Source organism: Passer domesticus, chromosome 5 (assembly GCF_036417665.1).
Source record: "Passer domesticus isolate bPasDom1 chromosome 5, bPasDom1.hap1, whole genome shotgun sequence".
NCBI lineage: Eukaryota > Metazoa > Chordata > Aves > Passeriformes > Passeridae > Passer > Passer domesticus.
In genome coordinates, this window is record NC_087478.1 from 67,570,698 (window position 1) to 67,590,013 (window position 19,316).

Below are 19,316 nucleotides of genomic sequence, written 5' to 3' on the forward strand. Positions count from 1 at the left end.
ATTAGGAAGAAATTCTTCCTGTGAGGGTGGTGAGACCCTGGCACAGGTTTCCCAGAGAAACTGTGGTTGCCCCATCCCTGGCAGTGTCCAAGGCCAGGTTGGATGGGGCTCTGAGCAAGCTGGGATAGTGGAAGGTGTCCCTGCCCATGGCAGGGGGATGGAATGAGATGATTTTTAAGGACCCTTCCAGTCCAGGCTATTCTATGATATTAGATATTATTTTCCTCAGAAAAAGTAACTCATAAAATTGTTTTAAAGCTTCATGACATTATTTCCTTTATAAGTGATTTGAGATGTAGGTCCTACACCTGCAAATTTGTGGACTTCTACTGCAAAGATGTAATGAGAATTTTTTAAAAGAACCTGTTGAATAGGTAGGATACAAATTCAGATTTTTACTTGCCTGGCTTGATCTTCATGAATATTAAAAGGTAAATTAGGATTTGACCAAGAGACCTTTCAGAGGCAGTTACCTGGCTGTGCAGAGAGGGTACTGCTGTGACCCCTGGGCAGCTGCAGGGTCTGGCTTAGAGGTTTGCTCAGTTTGTGTTAGCAGTGGCTTCTCTTGCAGAAACAAAACAAGGTCAGGATCTGGCAGGCAATTAAGTCTTGTCTGTATTAACATTTGCAGTTGGACAGGTTTTTCTGTCACTGAAGTCAAGAACCAATGAATGTCCCACACCCCCTTCCCCTGTAATATCTGGGATACATTAAAACCATGGTATGTAAAGTTTGGTTGTAACAGCTCATTTGAGGCCGTGGCGTGCAAGGGGCTGGTCGAGTCAAACTCTGGATTTCATCTGATCTATTTCCTTTCTGTGCCAGAATGGAACTGTTGTCCTTGGAGCATAGCTGGAAGTGGGACAGCGCTGGTTTGAGTTTTCAAGCATGGATCTAAAGTATTTTTTAAGGGAAACAGTGGATTAAGGGGTGGGACATGAGCAGAGGAACCACTTGTGCAAGGTGGTTGACAAATTGTGGGATACAACCAAAGTCTCCAAGTTCTGGCCCAGTGCTCTTTTATAAGCATCGATCTAGCGAGCTGTTCAATGCATAAATTCCTTTATATTGGTTTATCTCACAGTAACTGGGCTTATGCCAGTAGCGACAAAGTTAGTTCATTAAGGCTCCCACATGTCAAAAGGTGTGTTTTATTTTAAGTATGTGTCTAAAGATGCAGAATTTATCACTTTGAGAAAACTGTATGCTGAAGAGTCTTACACTTGCTGGCATTATTATGCTCACCCATTGGGGAGAACCTGGTTGGCTGATAAGTATAATTAATGTTCTTCTTTTGTAATGCAGGTGAGGGAGAAAATCCTTTATGCAACCTGCTAAGTGGGGCAATAGAAGTCACCACCCAAAGCACTTATTCTTGGTAAAGCTGCATAAAAACTGGGCTGTGTTACCCAAGAAACTTCTTAGAAAGAAATTCAGCATCATCAGAGCAAGGCATACAGGCCTGAATGAGTACAGAGAGCACAAGAGAATAACATCAGTTATAGACAAGAAAATCTGCTGACCCAAGAGCAATAAAACGAGTGTGCCACTGAGCACTCTTCTCTCTGAAAACTGCTATCAAAGAAACTCCTGCTGTTTGATATGTCCTGGACTCAGGGAAACAAGAATTCACAAGTTCTTGGACTCACTGGGCTCAACGATCTCAGAGGTATTTTCCAACCTAAATGATTTTCTGATTATATACAACTATTTCAAAATGACTGATGAAAAAAATACCTGACATCATCTCTTTAAACTAAACTTTTCTTTATGGCAGAAACAGCCCTTAAGTTTCCAGAATTGACATAGTTGCTTCTGATTAACAATAATCTGGTATCATGGGATGGATCCAACTTCCAAAGTGTAAATTTGTGGCTGGTATTCGTGTGGATCCATGGTGCAAGAAGCAATCACAGAAAAGAAAGAAGACCAGAAAGAATTGATATTATTTCTAATACGAGAACTGGAAGCCTTGGGGGTAGAATTAAACCAATAATAAAAATGCCATCTGGAAAAAGAGCTGGGTACATCAGTAGGAGTCAAAGCAAAGAGGTTTCCTAGTGGCGCTTGGAGTGATGATTTGCAGATGAAAGTAAAATATTTTATGGGCAGCAATTAAAAACTGTTCAGGCAAGTTAGGGAAATGAGTGGCAAATAAAACTACTCTCAAACAGCAGAGTGGGGTCACTGAGTTGGTAATAAATATATTTGCTGTGGTTCTGATCTATTTTTCCACAAAATATAGGTGAGGGGAGCTTTGGATTGCTTTGTGTTTGAGCCTCAGCAGAGACTTGACTTTAGGAATGACCTCGCAGATCAGTTACTCAGCTGTGAAAGCACATGTATGAGAAGGCAAGGGGCAGCTTAGAAGGTGACAATGTAGGACAGAAATTTTTGATCTCTTTGGGGAGACCTCTTCTTGGTACTCAAAATTTCAGATGTTTTAATTTTAATTTATCTGAGGAAGAAGTACACGGTCAGTACTATGCTGAGGCTTCTTGGCACATTTCGCTGAAGGAATTAATAGGGCTGTGCTTTCACAGGTGCTCAAAGATCTGGGAGCTTTGATGCCTCACTCAAATTAACTCTTTGCAGATATTGCCTTAGGCAGAAGATCAAGGAACTATTTCAAAGAACTACTGCTGAAAAAGGCATTGCTTTTCCTTTCCTTCTCATAATTTGTAAAACCTTCTGAATAAGGTGCAAAACCTGCAGAATCACACACCTGATGAATGTATTGCTTCTAGAACAGATTGCAGATCATCCAAAAGCTTTCAGAGACCATTTGGGCTCTTGCCATCATGTGAAAGCATAGCATCCCCTCAAAGTGGCAAGATCAACTTTTTCTGATCTCATCAGGCAAATTTGGAATTTAGAAATGAGGTAGTACACAGGTGGTTATATTCATTCAGAAATTGTATCATGGCTTTGAAACTGCTGAAATGGGGGATGCTGGAAGAGTCATGGCTGATTTGCAAAATATATGATTTGATGGCATGTAAGCAGGAAGTGGGAAATGGTGCAGGAAATGTGACATTGGCCTGACAGGTAAAAGGGAGAGAGCCCAGCTCAACAGTGTCTTATGGGGGCATCACTGGAGTGTGTGGCTGAGGAGCTGAGGGTTTTTTCTGCCAGTCATAACTGGCAGTTATGACTGTCCACTAAGACAGTTGTGATTTATTTCACAAAATCACCCAGTGCTTATGAAGTCAGGCATTAAAGGGCTCTGCAAATAGGAGAAACTTGGCTGAATGACTTTTGTAGATATAGAAAAAAGAGTAAATTATCTATGGATCAAAGGAGAATTTGGAATTCCAAGTATTTTGCTAAGCTTTTGAGATGGCAGGCTTTCAGAAAAGACACAGTATCTCAATGTGCCTACAGGCTGATGGGTGTGGGCAGAAAAAATCATTATGGACTTCTACCTTCAACTCTCTCATTATAGATTCAAGGAAATGAGGGCACTGTGTCGCACTGCTTTTGAGGGTTTTAAAACAGGAGTGGATGTGAATATGAATTATACTCCAGAAGTTATTTTATTTCAATATAAAGCAAAGTTCTTCACCATTAAGAACTTTTGGGGTGATGTGGACTGTGTAGAAGATCAATCACAAGGTTGGAAAAGCTTGTTCCAGCCTGTTTGGTAACTTGAACATCTCTTGGATGGAATTTTACAGGAGAGCTGATGAAGTCCAGGGATTGACTGGATGTGAATGAGACATAATGAATCCAGGAGAATTCAGTCCCAATTGCCTTTTGTGCCTCCTTTTCCTAAGTAGTTGAAATATGTGTTAAAATAGTCAACCCTTGTACTGACAAGTACATAGACTAAGAAGACGAAGTTCATGTCCAGATCAAGAATAAAGATTTCCAACAAGCTGAGGTGAAAGCATTTTTTTCAGTGGCTGCTTTTCATCTATTATCTCAGTTCAGCAGAGTTCGTAGAAGAACTAAAGGAATTTTATCCCTTTAGCCCGAAAGGACTGAAAGTATCTTGTCAGCTCTTCTTTTCAAACACTTCAGTCCTCTGAGGATAACGAAGATAATGCATTCACAGGCTCATCTGACTGATGAAATGTCAAGTATCTTCAAATGCTGTCAGAGTGATCTCTACACCTTGGTTGTGGGTATCTGATGTTGGTGGATGATGTTAGCCATTGAAGGAGCTTCACAATTCCTGTTTTGGCTGGGTTTTGGTTGTTTTTGTGTGCTGGTAGCTGGAGGGATAAAATCTGAGTAGTTGTTTTCTAAGGACTTTTAAAGGCACTTATTGTTTGCGTTAAAAAACTGGTGCAAGTTTTTTGTCCCTGATTTTTACAGCCAAAAGAAATATGGATCTGTTTTGTAGGGTGGACCTTAAATACCTTCTGTGAGTTCTCAGTCCTTCTCCATATAAAATGGGACTAAATTGTTGTGAATGCAATAAGGTGTAGGTTATTTAATCTAGTTGAAGAGAAGAGGAGGAGGATTTTTCTGTGCATTGTGAATATTGATAGTCCTTTCCATTATTAGTAGCTCTACTGGTAGCTCGTGGTTTGGTCCTAGTCTGGGGGTGAGGTATTTTTCCTTTGGAGGCTGCTAGGTGGACAGATGAAATTCTGTGTGTCTGGGTTTCTGATTCATATCAGATCTAATGTGGCAGCAGCTGCTTTCAAATGGGTCTTGCCTAGAGGGGATTACAGAGAGTGCTGTGAAGTCTCATTTTACTTCCTCCACCTTGGCTACAGTGTGCTGAGAGGAGGGGAAGTTGGATATTTGTGCCATCCCTTGTAGATACAGAACTGATCACTTGCTGGTCAGCTGTTTTCTGGGCATTTTGTTGCTAGAGTAAGTTAGCAGAATATCTGATTTAAATTCCATTGAAAGCCTGCTCCACAGCTATGACAGGATCTCTTCAAAGTTAGTTGGCAGGAACTTAGCAGAACTTTGGTGAGGTAAGTGCTGTGATACTTTTTTCCTAATTTCAGGATGACTAGTTAGATACAAGCTTTTCTGTTGTGTAAACACAAAGCTTTAAACACAAATAGTTATTTTTGGTGCTCTTTTCCTATGACAAAAATTAAACTTGAAAGGTAAAAATAAACAAAAACGTTCTAAAACATTGTCACATGAAAGGTTAGAAAAAAGAAAGAACAAAGGCTCAAGCTCACTGCCAACTCCCATAACTGCTGACACAAAGTTGCAGTCCAGCCAGATGAACAGCGCATGGTGAGGTACAGGAATAATTTGTAGTCCTTTTAACTAACCAGAGTAGCAAGCAGCATATACATGCAGTAGAATAAAGCCTTGTCTCTGCTTCAGTTTTTCTAGGAAGTATGACAATATTTAGGTTTAACCAATATTTGTTTCTATCTTAATGGATCACAAGAGAGCACTTAACTTCTGATGTCTTATTTAGGGCACTGTACCGATGGAAGAATTTATATGTGAGTGAACTGTGGTGTCAGAGGTGATTGTGTCTTTTGCCTTGGTGAATAGTTTTTCAGACCACCAGGGCTGTGGATGTACACTTATTCTGCAAACTGTTTTTTATCAGTGGCTTCACATTACTGTTCCCCATCAAAAGTTTATGTGACTGTTTCTCAGCACTCTCTAAGCAATATGAGTTCATATATTTAATCAATTTTGTAGATGATTTGTGCTAATGGGGTTGACTGTTGCTTAGAGACCCTCAGGCTCTAAAAGGTTGTAATGTGAAATGAATGACCCAGATTAATGTTTACTGTTGCCCTTGCCTGTGTTTGGGTCAACTTAGTTCTGTAATTCAATGTTGTGATCTGTGGGTCTTGTAACTCAAAGGAATGTCAGGTTGTAGGCACACAGTTTGTGGTAATTGGGAGTGGGGCTGTGGAGCCTCATCCCTAATGGGCTACAGCTGTTGCAGGACAGATGAACAGCATTGATGGCAATGAGACATGGAGTGCACTGACCAATCACCAAAGGGTACAGAGGGCACACAAGTGCAATGCATGAACCACGAGGGGTATGAAAGGTTGGGCTGAAGAACAAGAAGGGTGGATGCTTGCAGCCTTCTGAAGTGACATGATGTTAAGCTGTATGGGTTGAAGCCTTCTGAAATTATATGATAACACTCTGTGTATCGTGTCACTCTCAACTGTGACATATGCTGCAACATCAGGTATGCTGTTTTATTTCTGTCTGTGAAATCAGAAAATAGTGGAGGATTCTGCTCCAGAGAGGTGCTTGGGGCAAGGCTGGCAGCTGGGATTTCCAGTCAGGGAGAAAGCTTGGAAAAAACCATGTCTGTTTTAGCAGGAGGCCAGACCTTTTTCCACTTAGGCTGAAACGTCTCAATGTCCTCTTGAACGGAAGTGTTAATCAAAATACAGCAGACTAATTGTTTATGTGAGTGGATGAGATTATCCCAGACAATGTGGTGCTGTTTGACTTGGAGAAGGAACTATGTAACCATATGCAAAGCTGCACTACTGTGATAGATGATTGGCTTTTTGATTAGGTCATAAAATCTGGGGAGGTGATAAAAATGGAGCTGATTTTTGGGTGGGGTACTCTACTATCTTTTCAGATCAGCTTACAGCTGTGGAGTATTATTTACTATGCACAAGTGAATAGGGACTAGTAGCTGAGGCAGTGGCCAGATTTTTAATCTTAATGTGCCAGGCAGCAGGTTAAGCTCTTGTGATAATGTGTCCGAGAGCTTTGTGGAGTGATAAGGAAAAGGTTAGAATAATTTTACTGTGCTAAATATTATTGCGCCATGTTAGTTTAGAACTATTTAAATGGGGGTTGTTTGTACCAATTACTTTAACTTGAAACTAGATGTGAGCTTTGGTATGCTTGTTTTTGTGCCCAGGTTCCCTTTGCAGGGAGAGTGTGCAGTAGCAGTTGCTCCTACAAAGTCTCTATGGAACAGGGGTGTCATGAAAATAAACCTCAGGATCTCAGGCTTGCCTGCAATTGCATTTAAGACCTTGTACTGACACAAAGAGGTGGAATACACAAAGCACCCTGAAAAGCACAATGCCTTCTTCCTGAGAAGAGTTGCTAAAATGTATCTCATTTACTTTGTCTGCTCTGGCCAGAGAGAGCTGACATCTCTAAAAAGGGAAATAGGTGGCTTTCCATTGCATTTCTGCATGATTCCCACCATCCTGGTTGAGAGTTGGTCATGCAGGAGTAAGGAATGGTGGATACTTAGTCCATTACCCATCACATTCTGACCTTGCTTCAGTTCCTTGTGGGAGCTGCATGGTCCTCTTCAAACCAGGTAATTTATTTTTTCCTGTCATCCCTCATATTGTTTCTGTCCCCTTTGCTTGTGCCTTGGAGCCCTGTGCTGTCCCACATTACCTTTCCCACACGTTGGATTCTGCCCTTCCCCATTTTCCTGTTGCTTGAGGGCATTAAGAACTTCTTGCAGCACAAGCTAAAGCCCCGTTATGCTCAGTCAGGGCTCTACTCTGTGTGCAGAGGAGCTGATCCCAAGGCTGTCCCTCTGCCATGCCTCCTGCCCAGCCTGCTAAGAAGCTGCTTGCCCAGTGCTCTGACAGGTCCTGCTGGTGAGTGGAGAAGGGGAAATGTTATTTTTTTCCCATGTATACAATGAAAGGAAGCGCTTTAATAAATGGAGTGAGGTAAAAAGGCTTTCCTGGCACATTACCTTCTAACACTTCTTCATCCTGTTTCTCTGCTCCAGGTCCCCCTCTCCTGTGGGGAGGAGGACTGAATTCCCCACAGCTGGCTCCTGCCACTCCCGAGGCCTGGCTTCCTCAGGCAGGGAAAGCCCTGCTTTGTCCTTTTAAGGGATTGAAGGATATCTCTCCCTTGGAGCTGGGAAAGGGAGGGTCTCTTGCACCTCAACACACTGGAGCTGGTGTAGGGAAGTGCTATGTCATTGCTAATATAGAAAAGGAATAACAAAGTCTCCAGAAATTATGTAAAAGACAAGAGGGGTGGGTGGGAGGGTGGAGAGAGGAAACACTTGGAGATGTCTGCAGTGTTTCCTGTTTGTTTCTGAAAATTATGAGTCAGATCCCCCAGAAACAAAAGAGAGGGGTTTGAAAAATTGTGAGATTTAAAAAAAGTAATCATGCGTGCATCTGATCTCTTGGTCTTTTGGTTTTTGAGCTCTCAGAACTGGAGGCCATTTTTCACATTTTTCAGGGCAGTGGTGACAGCAAGGAACATGCACTCTTTTCCTTTCCAGTGAAAGTAGAGGGGTTTTTAATATCTCTCAATGCAGCATCAGGAAGTCAAATAGAAAAGATAACAAAGATCACATGGTTTGGAATAAAATTTGTGATAGCATTACATTTCTTCTAGAGTTGATTACTTTGGCTTGGTTAGATGTAACCCTGGAGCTGGTTTGCCTTTGCTTTCTGAGGTATATACTTTGGCACAGAAGGGGGAAGGTGCGTTGTATGTACCCAGATTGTGTTTGATACTGATCCAGAAGGAGGAACCACACTCCTTTCTCCCAGGTCAAACACAGTCTGCGTCTTTAAAACCCATTGATTCTGTGGGATTTGTAGCATGAGTGTTGATAAGTGTATGTGTGTATAGCAGGATTGCATTTAAAAAGGAAAAACGAAGTGGCTATTGTTGTTCCACTTGTTGTATCACCAAGTGAAGTCTTTTTTAGAAAACCTGATTTCTTTGTTTCTCTGACAGTTAATTCCCAGTAAATGCATGTAAGTGATAAAAGACTCCAGTTTTCCCAGTAGGAAATTATTATTTGCAGGTGTTTTTCCTCTGTTAAGGTGTCAGGATAAGCTGTGCGAGGAGACCTGGAAGCATTTCCTTCAGCTGAAAAGAATGCTGCTGAACTGGAGGGCCTGAAGGTAGAAGGCCAAACTTATTTTTTTCTAACAGATCTTGTTTAGACACACCTTAGAAGATGATCTGACTGACAGGTGACAGCACAGCCAGAGATTTAGAGCCCCTTGGTGCTCAGCAGAGTCATTACTGACAGCTCAGGTGGACCAAAAAAAAAAAAAATCTATATTAGTAAACACCTGCTCTTGTGTGCTCTGGGTGCTAGATGCAATAGCCTGTACTGCTGTGTTTTCTGGAGTGATTTTTGCCACTTATGCTGTCCTCAGACCCTGTGCAGGGATGAGCCTGGAGCAGTCCTGGAAACTCCTACTGGAGTACACAGCCACACTGGTTAGCATCTGCTGAGCAGATGTGGGGTTTTCTGTGCCTCAGAGCCTGGGAGAGCCCTTGGGCATCTGAGATTGGCTCTTGTGAGTGTAGCCTCCTGGTGGGAGATACAGCCTGCCTGGTGGTTGGTTTGAGAAAGGTCTGAAACAGTTTTGACATGTGAACCTGCTTGTTATGTCATTTTCCTGCTTTAAAATGTTGGTTATGAAATGTTCCCACAAGTAGAACAGGGTCACACCTGTCCACTTGCACAGAAGTGACTGTTTTGCCCCCCTGCTTGTTGCAGAGTCACTGTTTTGTGACTCTCCTACTTCCCAGCTCCTTCCACTGTGGCCAGAGCATTCCCAAGCATTTCCTCTTCAGGTTTTGGCTCTGTACTACCATGTGGGACTCTCTCAAGCGAGTGTGTACAGGTTGGGGTAGGTGTGGCAAAGGGCTCCCAGAGGAGCTCCCAGCAACTGGGAAAGCAGTTCTGAGACAATCTGGAACAGCTCCCAAAATGATCACTCCCTGTGGGAAACTGGCTTTTCTCAGTTTTAAGACAAGTAAATAAAGCCACTGATTTCTCAGCTGGTTTTTTGGGTTGTTTTTTTTTTTTTTTTTTTTTTTTTTTAGTTTTTTTTAACTTGCTGCTGAAGAAAGAAAAGAGCAAAGAATATGCAAAAAAAAAAAAAAAAATCCTGCAAGCTGCAGGGCAAGCTGCAAAAATTTGTAAACATTTATTATTGCAATGTGAAAATAAAAATTGTACTGTCCTTTGTTGAAAGAATTGGAGCATGTGTTGATGTAGAGGTATGTCCTGTGCACAATTCTCATTGCCACTGGTGAGCGCTGGACACATTAAAGGGTGAGCAGACCTCGTTCAGGGAATTCCTGCCAGCCAAAGTCATTGTCCCTAGGGGCAGAAGTAGAGGCTGAAACCAGCAGCAGAGTTTTTGGGAGCTGGATTGCTTGGTGGCTACAAGCTTGTTGCTGGTTATGCTGTTCAACCTGAGAGCTGTCTCCTTTTATCTGAAGGCAAAACCAGGCAGTGCTGTAATTCCAGAGCAAGGGGGTGGTCAGGAAAGGTTTATGTTCCTGGTCTAAAGTCCAGTTTTGCACAGTGTTAGGATATTGCACATCTTATGGAAAGGGGCTATGGCTGGGGGAGCTCAGGATGTGTTGTACAAGTGTGCTTGGACAGTTTCTGTGGCTGCTGAAGGAAGGTGCACTACAGGAGGGATATAAAAAGTGCTAGGTTAGGTACTGTGTTGCTGCAGAAAAGGGCTGTTTGACTCGTTTCAGTGGAACTGTGTTCACACTAGCTTGGGACTTGTCCCCATTGTTGGCCTCTGAAATGAGGTGAGCCCTTTGTTTGGTACCTTGTCATATAACAGCGTTTGTAACATGGAGGGTTTTGTTATCTGTATTGTCTGAAAAATTGGGGTTTTTTTGCTTAAAAAATAATGCATGTAAAATTTGCTTTGCCTGTGTAAAATAAGCGCTGCAGAATGTGTAAAATGTCAGTACTTTGGTTGAGCAATGTTTTCCACTCATGTTTTTACATAGTCTGACATGGGTCGGTCTGCTGGATTATTATTCTGTGCTACAAAATGGAGAAAGAACTTGGATCATTTTCCAGAATTTACATTCCAACCTGTGTTTGCAGGATTGATAGTTTTTTCATGCATATTTGTGTATGTATATATTCTGTATGCATTTGTTTGCCTACATATAAGTTGTCATTCCAGATGCTGAGGTTCATTATAGGCCTTACATTAGCATCTGAGGCTGGTTTGTCTGCTTAAACAACAATATTTTTACATTGTGCTATTTCAGCAAAGTTTGCTAATTTTCTTCCTTTGCTTATGCTTCCTTTCTACAGTAAGTGTTGCCGTTTTGATGAGTAGATGTGACTGCCTTCATTACGGGGATGAAATAACTTTTTGATCGCTGGACAGATATTGGCATTTCTCTATAGTGTTTTTCTGGATAAATCTCTCCGTTTTCATTAAGTGCTGTTAGCAGTGAATGATCCAGTCTTTCTGACTCCTTTTATTAGCATATAGTTCTTCAAAGCAGTCCTTTCAAGTGACCATTCACTTGATGGTCACTTGAAAGATATGTGCAAAGCTGAGGAAAAAAAACCTTAAATTCTTCTGTTGTAAACTAGACGTAGAATTTATTTTGATTTGGATTATTTTCCCTATGCTGTTGGTTTATCTTTTTCTGTGGCTGAATAGGTAACTCTGCAATGAGTTCTGCTTGGTTTTGGGAGCAGTGATGCTGTTACTAGGATCTCTTTTCTGAAGTCACTGTGTTCCACGGAAATTTAAACTGCTCAGTCTGACAGGGACCAGTTAGTGACCTACATGCCTAAAATTCACATAAAGATGCAGGGTTGCCTCTGACACCCTCATTTTTAATATATTTTAGTGTCAGTGTTTCTAATGTGTGTTAGGTTGAAATACCTAGTAATTCTACTTTATCTGTGCTTTTTTTACTTTGAGACAGCTGAGTTGCAGACGTGTTGTAAGGTGTGAGCAAGCAGAGTTAAAGTCATGTGTGTAATCTGGATTAACATCTAGGTTTGGGCCAAATCCTGGGCTTGTTCCTGTGTTTGCATTCCATATGTAGGTAGCTGGATTCAGTGGAAATGCTGCAGAGGTTAAATTGCAGTTAAATCTGTGTGAGGTGCTGACACTGCTGCTTCTTTCAACTTCATCCCTCAGTGCAGTTCTGGGAAGCTGGGATGATGGGGGTGAAATCTTGGCCTCAGAGACATCAGTGGAAATTTTGTCCTTTCTAAGACAGCCAAGATTTCACCTAAAAGGAAAATGTTAGTAGTGGAAAAATTGTCCAGTCCTCCAGGTGATGTGTCCTGCAAGCCACTAAAGAAAGCCTTCAGAAAGCTTTCCTAATACTCATTTTATAATTTCAATTTTTTTAGCTTTAATACAAATTTCACCCAAAAGAGGGTTTGCCTGTGGGTTTTCCAATTAAATGCCTTTAGGCTGTTGTAACATCCTTGTATGATAGACTCTTACTTTTCATATTAAAAAAAAAAATTAGAAAAGAAACAAAGGAAGAAATCAACCATTTCCTTGGGTTTATGGGAATGTAATTTGTTTATCAAAGGTACCAAAGCAGACTGAAGCCAAAACCTGCCTGGGAACAGAGCGCCAGTGTTGTAGAGAAGTACAGCAGAACTGGGTGTGCCTGGGGAGGGAGCTGGGTGGGGTAGGCTGGCACACCTCCTCCCATTGCCACTTCCCTATGGAATTACAGAATATCCTGAGCTGGAAGGACCTACAAGGATCATTGAGTCCAACTCCTGGTTTTGCACAGCCTCAAGAATCACACCCTATGCCTGAGAGCATTGTCCAAACACTTTTTGTGCCCTCTCAGCCTTGTGGCTGACCAATTCCCAGTCACCTTTTGACAGCAGAATATATATAGGTGTGCTTGGACTATATATATAGGGACTGCTGAGAGGAGTGACTTGATGTATCTTATATTGATGTGAGGATCTTGAAATACTGTGCAAATGTTCATTTCCTTGGCAAAAATCAGTATGTCCAAGTGAAGCTCTGTACCATTATCTTGGTGCAATAATGGCTTACCTATTACAGAGGCCAAGAAAATTGCAAAACTGGGACCAAAATCCAAGAACCATGCTTTCTCCCTTCCTCTGCAACCTTTAAATAACATTTTATTCCTTTGTAATAATTTATTTTAGCTCTATTCTTCTAATTTAATGAAAATTGCACAATGTTTTAGATGTAAATATAGCTATAAAAAGGGATAAACAAATTCTACCAAACAGAAGCTTTTTCAGTCTAAAAGCATGATTGGATATACCACAATGCAATAGAATAACAAAATGGCACTCAGGATTTATAGCTGGATTACTTAATTGAGCAGAAAAACTTCTGCTTTTACCCTCCCCCTTGACTTGCAAGCCTGCAGGTAAAGTTACAAGAATATATAATGCACTATCAGATAAGGGGAAAACTTTAGGGCTAATTATTTGTGCAGTTATTAGTGCAAATGTGGAGCTGCCTGCTTGTATGGTGGTGTTTTGTTTCCCACTATGTGCTTGGGATTGTGCTTTCTGCCCTTGTGTCTCCACACCATTTACTAATACCAAGTGACCCACACAAGCATTTTTGGGATGGTTGGAATGGCTGAGTGTTTCTGCTCTGTGTAGCTCAGATAAAGTGCATCCACATCTTGGTTTTGCACTAAAGGTTGTTCATGGTGAAATTTGTCTGCTGTTTTAGACACCTTTAGAAGTTTGGAATGTTTTAGATGCATAGAATTTTTTTCCTAGTGTAAAAGTATTTATTAAACAGCACTTTTCAACCTGTTCTATGCTTTGTGTTTGTGGGAATTAAAATTTGTTCAGGAAGGAAAGTATAAAGTTCCTAAGGTTTGAGGCAGGCAGGAGCCAGACTTGTCTCTGTGCTGCTGTACTTCACCGCTATGAAGTTCTTTAAATATTGTTTTGCTGTCCTCCCATTTGTTGAAAGGACTTTTTAGCATGGAATCTTCCTAAATTTTATGGAGGTGTAATAGCCCTTCTATAAGTGCAAGGAAGAGCATTTTATTTTCTGCTTGAGCTGGGATTACTGTAGAGGACCCTAAAGGATGTGAAAAGATGATAGTGAAAAATTTAGTGTTGGAAAGAGAGAGGAAAAAGGACACATTTCATACAGGGTAGCTAATCATAGAGCTGTAAATCATTTGAAGCAGGACTGGTAGTCAGAAAGGACTATGAACTCATATTTTGGGAAGGGTGAGGTAGAATGACTGTAGATTTTTGGCAGGAGACCACTTCAAGCACACAATGCCTGATAATAAGCCCAATGAAATGAAAAGTGGGTGGACTTGGAGAAGAACTGGGTGGATCTGATTGTTTTGGCACTTAGGTATTTGATGTTTGATTTCCAGGGCAGCAAAATTTTAATCACCTGTTGTTCATTATTGGTTGGTTTCTTGGTGGTGTGACTTGCACCTCTTTTCCCCAGCGGTTGCTGGGATGTGTGGAGCACGAGAGAGGCTCACGCTGCAGTCTGGGAGGAAAGAAGTGTCCTGGGTGGCAGGGGCCCTGGAGGAATGTTTCTGTGGAGGAGGTTGTGTGAAGGGAAGTCTGAGGAGCAAAGTGAAGGAGGATTTGTGGACTGCTCCTTTGTTCATGAGGGGGTATTGAGGTTATTTGGTTTTGGGACGGAACCTCAGCATTCTCTGTGAACAAATATGTTGCTGGGTTCCACTGGCAGTTAAAATGTCCAGCTTCTCTTGCTGATGCTGGTTACCAACTTTTCCCCTCTTCCTGCTGCTGCTGCCCAGGCCTTGTGCTGCCCAAAAAGGCAGTGAAATTATGATACCATTAAGAGAATAAAAGCTGAGCAATGTGAGTGTCTTGCATTGAAGACATCACCTCTAGCTTAGTTTATTCAGCTTTTTGAGGAGTAAAATACTCCATAGATGTATAAATAGTACCAAATGTGTAATAGATATGAGCAGCTGGGTCTTGTATTTTTAAACAAGTTACACCCATACACACGTGCATTTCCACCTATGGGAGAGTCTGTGTGCTCATGTATTCAGGTATTATTGTATGTAATAATATTGGCTATGATTATTCTGAACTCTCTGTTGGTAGGAAGAGACAAAATACATTTCAGGATGGTATTTTTGAAACTCAAGGTATAAAGCTAAGATAAATGATATTATGTAGCTGCTTTCTTTGACAATCCAAAAAGAATCTTATGTTATGAAAGAGACCTACAATTCATGAAACCCACCATAATTCCTTTCCTATTGTTTTCTTACATTGGTATTTGTTCTTTGAGAATGCAATTGTATCTCAGTAGTAAATCTAAAATAACTCATCACTGGGAACAGTCTTCTAGGATTACAGCTGTACAACTATTCCTTGATTCTTGCATTACATCTGCAAGTTCCTCAAAACCTTGGGTGTATTTACCTTTAGCCTGTGTTAGAGGTAATCAGGGGAGCTTGCAGGACACAAAGACTTATGGAGCATATATGATTCCTATCTATGAACCCGGGCACCATTAGACTTTTCTGCCAACATACTTTGCTTATCAATTATACTGCTGTTGCTCAGTCCTGCTCCTCCCACCCCAGTGTCTTCCCTCCCATTTCATAAGACAAGAGGCAACTTCAACTCCACCAGATGATGGGGGAGAAAGAGAGGAGAGGAAGAGAGGTGAAGAGCTCTACAAGGTCGTGCTTTGACCACTTGACATGAGGCAGAACATTTTTCTTGTACAGTGACTGAGCACTGAACAGATTGTCCAGAAAAAGGGTGTGGAGTGTCCTCACTGGAGATATTCCAGAGCTGCCTGGGTGCAATCCTGTGCTCTGGGGTGGCCCTGCTGGAGCAGGAAGGTGGGACCAGCTGCCCCACTGTGGCTCTTTCCACCCTGACTGATCCTGGATGATTTTGTGATGATAGTGGAGAGTTGGAACTGCCCTTACTTTCCCCCTCTGCCTCTGTGGAGAAGCACACCTTATCTCCTAGGCATTGCTTTCGGTAGCTCCAATTCTTGTTTAATGAGCCTTTGTATGCTGTAGTTGTGTACACTTCTGAACCCTGTGAGGCCTTTATGGCTTAAACACCTGCTGGTCTGTGAGGTTGGCTGCCTGTGGCACAATGATGAGGAAGTGCTCGTGAATGCCCTGCAGTAAGTGGAAAACTTTCCACTGGCTTCAGTGGGAGAATGACTGGGCATCTGGGACAAGCAATCCCATTAGCGTTGTTGCTTTCAGCCCCTGATTCAGCAGTTACTGAATAAAAAGGGCCATGCGTAAAGTCTAGGGCTGTAATTACTGTTTTGACTTTCCTGATGATTTATCTTAGGCACTAACAATGAGCTGTATAGCTTAATTACAGCAGTTACTTGGGGGGATTGTGCAAAGCCCAGGTATTTATTGTGTTCAGGGGAGAATGCACTCAGCTAGAGAGAGTTTCATACCATGCGCAGGGATCTTCTTTGTCGTTTATGTACTGCCAACGTATGGAAAACTGAAATGCAATTGTGTTGTATGTGTCAGGTGCTGAATGACAGCAGAGAGCACAAAGCAGTATTGTTTGTGGTCCAGCTAAGGAATTAAACCCCTTGAAGTTTGTTAAAGCTTCTCTGATTGTACCATGGTTAAGTGGCTTGAATATTTGCACCGTAGTTTGGATCAGTGTTTACGTAGCTTGCACATTTTATGATATAATTCAATAAATATAATATAGTAAATTCTGCCTTTGTCTGAAAAGCCTGGTCTAGTGCACTTTGGCCTTCTATTCAAACCTACAAGCAAGTGATCTTAAAACCTGCTGTGGTGTGGTCTGACAGTCATTGCAGGTGGCCAGGACCTTTTGCAGTCAATCCTGTTGTTTGGTTTTCCTCATCTCAAATGGATTTGTTAGTAGGTTACAAAGGTTTTGAATTGCTGCTTGTTTAATGCAGCCACCTGGCAGGCATCAGTAACAAATCAGCAGCTGCTTTTGGCTCACTATAAAAGTGGGATTTGAATATTTTGAATTGTGTGTTGGAGGAAGTGATCTGTTGTAGCTATGATATTTTATAAAAAAATCCCTTCCTAGGATTTTTCCCTCATGAGAGCTGAGGGCCTTAAGAAAGAAATGTAAACACTATCTATCTACTGCTGTGGAATGCAACAGGTGCATCTTCCATTGGTCCATGTGGATTGTTTTCAACTGATGACCAATCACAGCCACCTGTGTCGAGGCTGTGAGCAGTCACAGGATTTTGTTATGCATTCTATTCTATTCTTGTTCTTTGTAGCCTTCTGATCCTTCTTTTCTCTCTGTTCTTTTAGTATAATGTATAACATAATAAATCAGCCTTCTGAAAATGGAGTCAAGCCTCCTGTCCCCACACACAGAGTGTTCGCTGCAACAGTCTGTGTTTGAAGAGCCTCTTCTGTTCCCCTCCACAGAGCAGGCTGAAGTCTTGCATAATGTGCAGCTCAGCTCACCCCATGGTACTGTAACAAGCACCTCCAGGGTAAACAAGGAGCTTTTAGACTCCCTGAAAGTTATGCAGCTGGAATACAGGATGAGTAGCATTACCTGGAAATGCTGGGGATTAAATTGTTAATTTAGTAACTGCTAAATAAACAAAACAATATTTTCCTCAGATTTTTGTCCTTGCTATAAGAAACAAAGATGTGAGAAGCTGAGGTGCTGAGCAAGGGCTTAGGAGATGATGTTCCTGCTCTGTCATGCCACTGCCCTGGCACATGTCAATCAACCTTTCTGTGCTCTGATTTTGTGTCCATAGGATGGGAGCGGCACCAGCTCCTTTTTCCTTAGTCTTCTCTGATGTCTTTGGTTCCTGAATGCTGCCAAACTCATTTATAGTCCTTATCTTTGTGCCTTTAGAGAATGGTGAACAGCAAGTGATGGGTATTAATTATTGAATGTCTGTTCTCCGCAAGGCCAGTGTGTTTGAGCACTGCAGCTGGCTGGCTCAGAGAGCGTGCAGGATCCCATTTGTTTTGCTCAGAACCAACACCTTGTTTTCTATCTGGCTTTTGCTACAGTAACATGCCATGTTGAAAGTTTTGTGTTTCACACACAGTTGTGGTTGTCATGAGGGTGTAGAAGTTGCCACCAAGGAATACAGGAGATTCCTTGTGAGTTATGGTTGACTTTTCAATATGCTTCCATCCTGACAGTGCTTAAGGTCAAATCTTATGGGTTCCTCCTTAAAAACCTTCCAGGGATTTTGTTGAGAGTGGGAGGTGCTCCTTGGCATTAAAATCCTTCGGCAAAGCTTCTGTTTAAGGTAATTCTTTCCAGTCAGCTCTTAGTGACTCCAGGTTTTAGGTGCTGTTTGCAGGAAGCTTTGGCCTATTAGAACATGGACAGAATGCAGGCTGCCTGCAAGACTTCCTGAGTCCTGCTTTCCAAACCTTACTCCGTTCTTTTTAAGCCTGGCCTAACCCATACTGTGAAGAACACCACTCCCTAAGGCTCCCTGCTCGCTCCTGGAGCTGTTTTTTCAATTTCCCTTTCTCACTGACACTGCATGTTTGCATCTAAGTCTGTTGTGAGATTGGAACTGCTGACTTCCAAAATTCTTTGTAATTTTTGTTTCTGGGAGTTGCAGCTACAGTGGAGGCTTTGTCATCTTGCTAAAGGTAAAAAACTCATGGGTGTGCTGGGAGATTGGCCTTGCTGTGCTTGTGGCTGGAGACAAAGCCTTCACCAACTTGAGTAAAAGGTGAATACATTTATTGTGTAAATTTGCTGTATGCTTTTTATTTCAATTTCAAACAAAAAGGCTGCTAAGAATGTTGCTGTGAAGTGGCAGGCAGTAGTGTGTCCTTAAACATGGTTTTCCTGCATAATTGTTTGAAATGGGCAAATTATTTACAGCATGCTTCCTGAAAGGAAGATGAATTTATGTCTAGGAAGTTCTGAGATAAGTTTAACAATTCATATTTTAAATTTTATTGTCTATTTAGCTTCTAAAATATTACAAGAAATATATTAGATTTGTCATCTTTATTTTCTGCTGTGGACTAAAGAAATGCTTATTCATTTTAGCACAGGAAAATGTGGTCTTGGGAGTTTTGATCAGAACTGATCAGAATTAAGCTGAACCTTAATTCCACATGCCTCCTCAAAGGAAAAAAATGGGAAATGGTGAAGAAGAAAATCTGACAGCTGCAGAGAAACAAACTGTTTGATTGAAGGTTAATGGCTCCAGTGAAGGAAAACATAAATTTTACATGGAGCATCAATGCATTTGGTGTGACAAAAGGGATTTTAACTGGATTTAAATGAAGTGGGAGCTGAAACACAGACCATAATTTAGTGCTGTAGAAGAAATCCCTGTCTGGAACGAAAATGTAGACTTTCTTGTTTATGCTTAGTAACTGAATAACAGAGTTTTTAAGGTATTTTTTGTATTACACTGAAGAAATGTGAAAGCTTTTGGATCTATGGGGTGGCAGGTGTCTGTGCATTTATAAACATTGATGGCATGTTTTAGTGAGTGTGATAACTTTTGTTTTTCTAGGTTAGTGGATGACCGATGTGTGGTCCAGCCAGAGGCAGGTGATCTTGCTAATCCTCCAAAGAAGTTCCGAGGTCAGTAAGTGGGGATACTTTCTTTTTAATGACCAACTGATGCAGT

General features: G+C 41.5%; 1 protein-coding gene across 15 annotated transcripts in view; it reads left to right on the top strand.

The window, feature by feature from the left end:
- The window catches only part of ITPR2 (inositol 1,4,5-trisphosphate receptor type 2), a 245,188-nt gene that overhangs the window by 10,204 nt on the left and 215,668 nt on the right, over positions 1–19,316 (top strand). For 9 of the 15 annotated variants that reach the window (XR_010362601.1, XM_064420759.1, XM_064420738.1 and 6 more), the window contains exon 2: positions 19,200–19,270. Coding sequence is in view for 6 of the 15 variants with exons in the window: in XM_064420759.1 (XP_064276829.1) it covers positions 19,200–19,270 (71 nt within the window). In the remaining 9 variants the exon portion in view is untranslated. Of the gene's footprint in view, positions 1–1,305; positions 1,670–5,983; positions 6,140–17,912; positions 17,961–18,378; positions 18,399–19,199; positions 19,271–19,316 lie in introns of those variants that run through there. The other 6 variants (XM_064420745.1, XM_064420746.1, XM_064420744.1 and 3 more) reach the window with 4 other exon arrangements.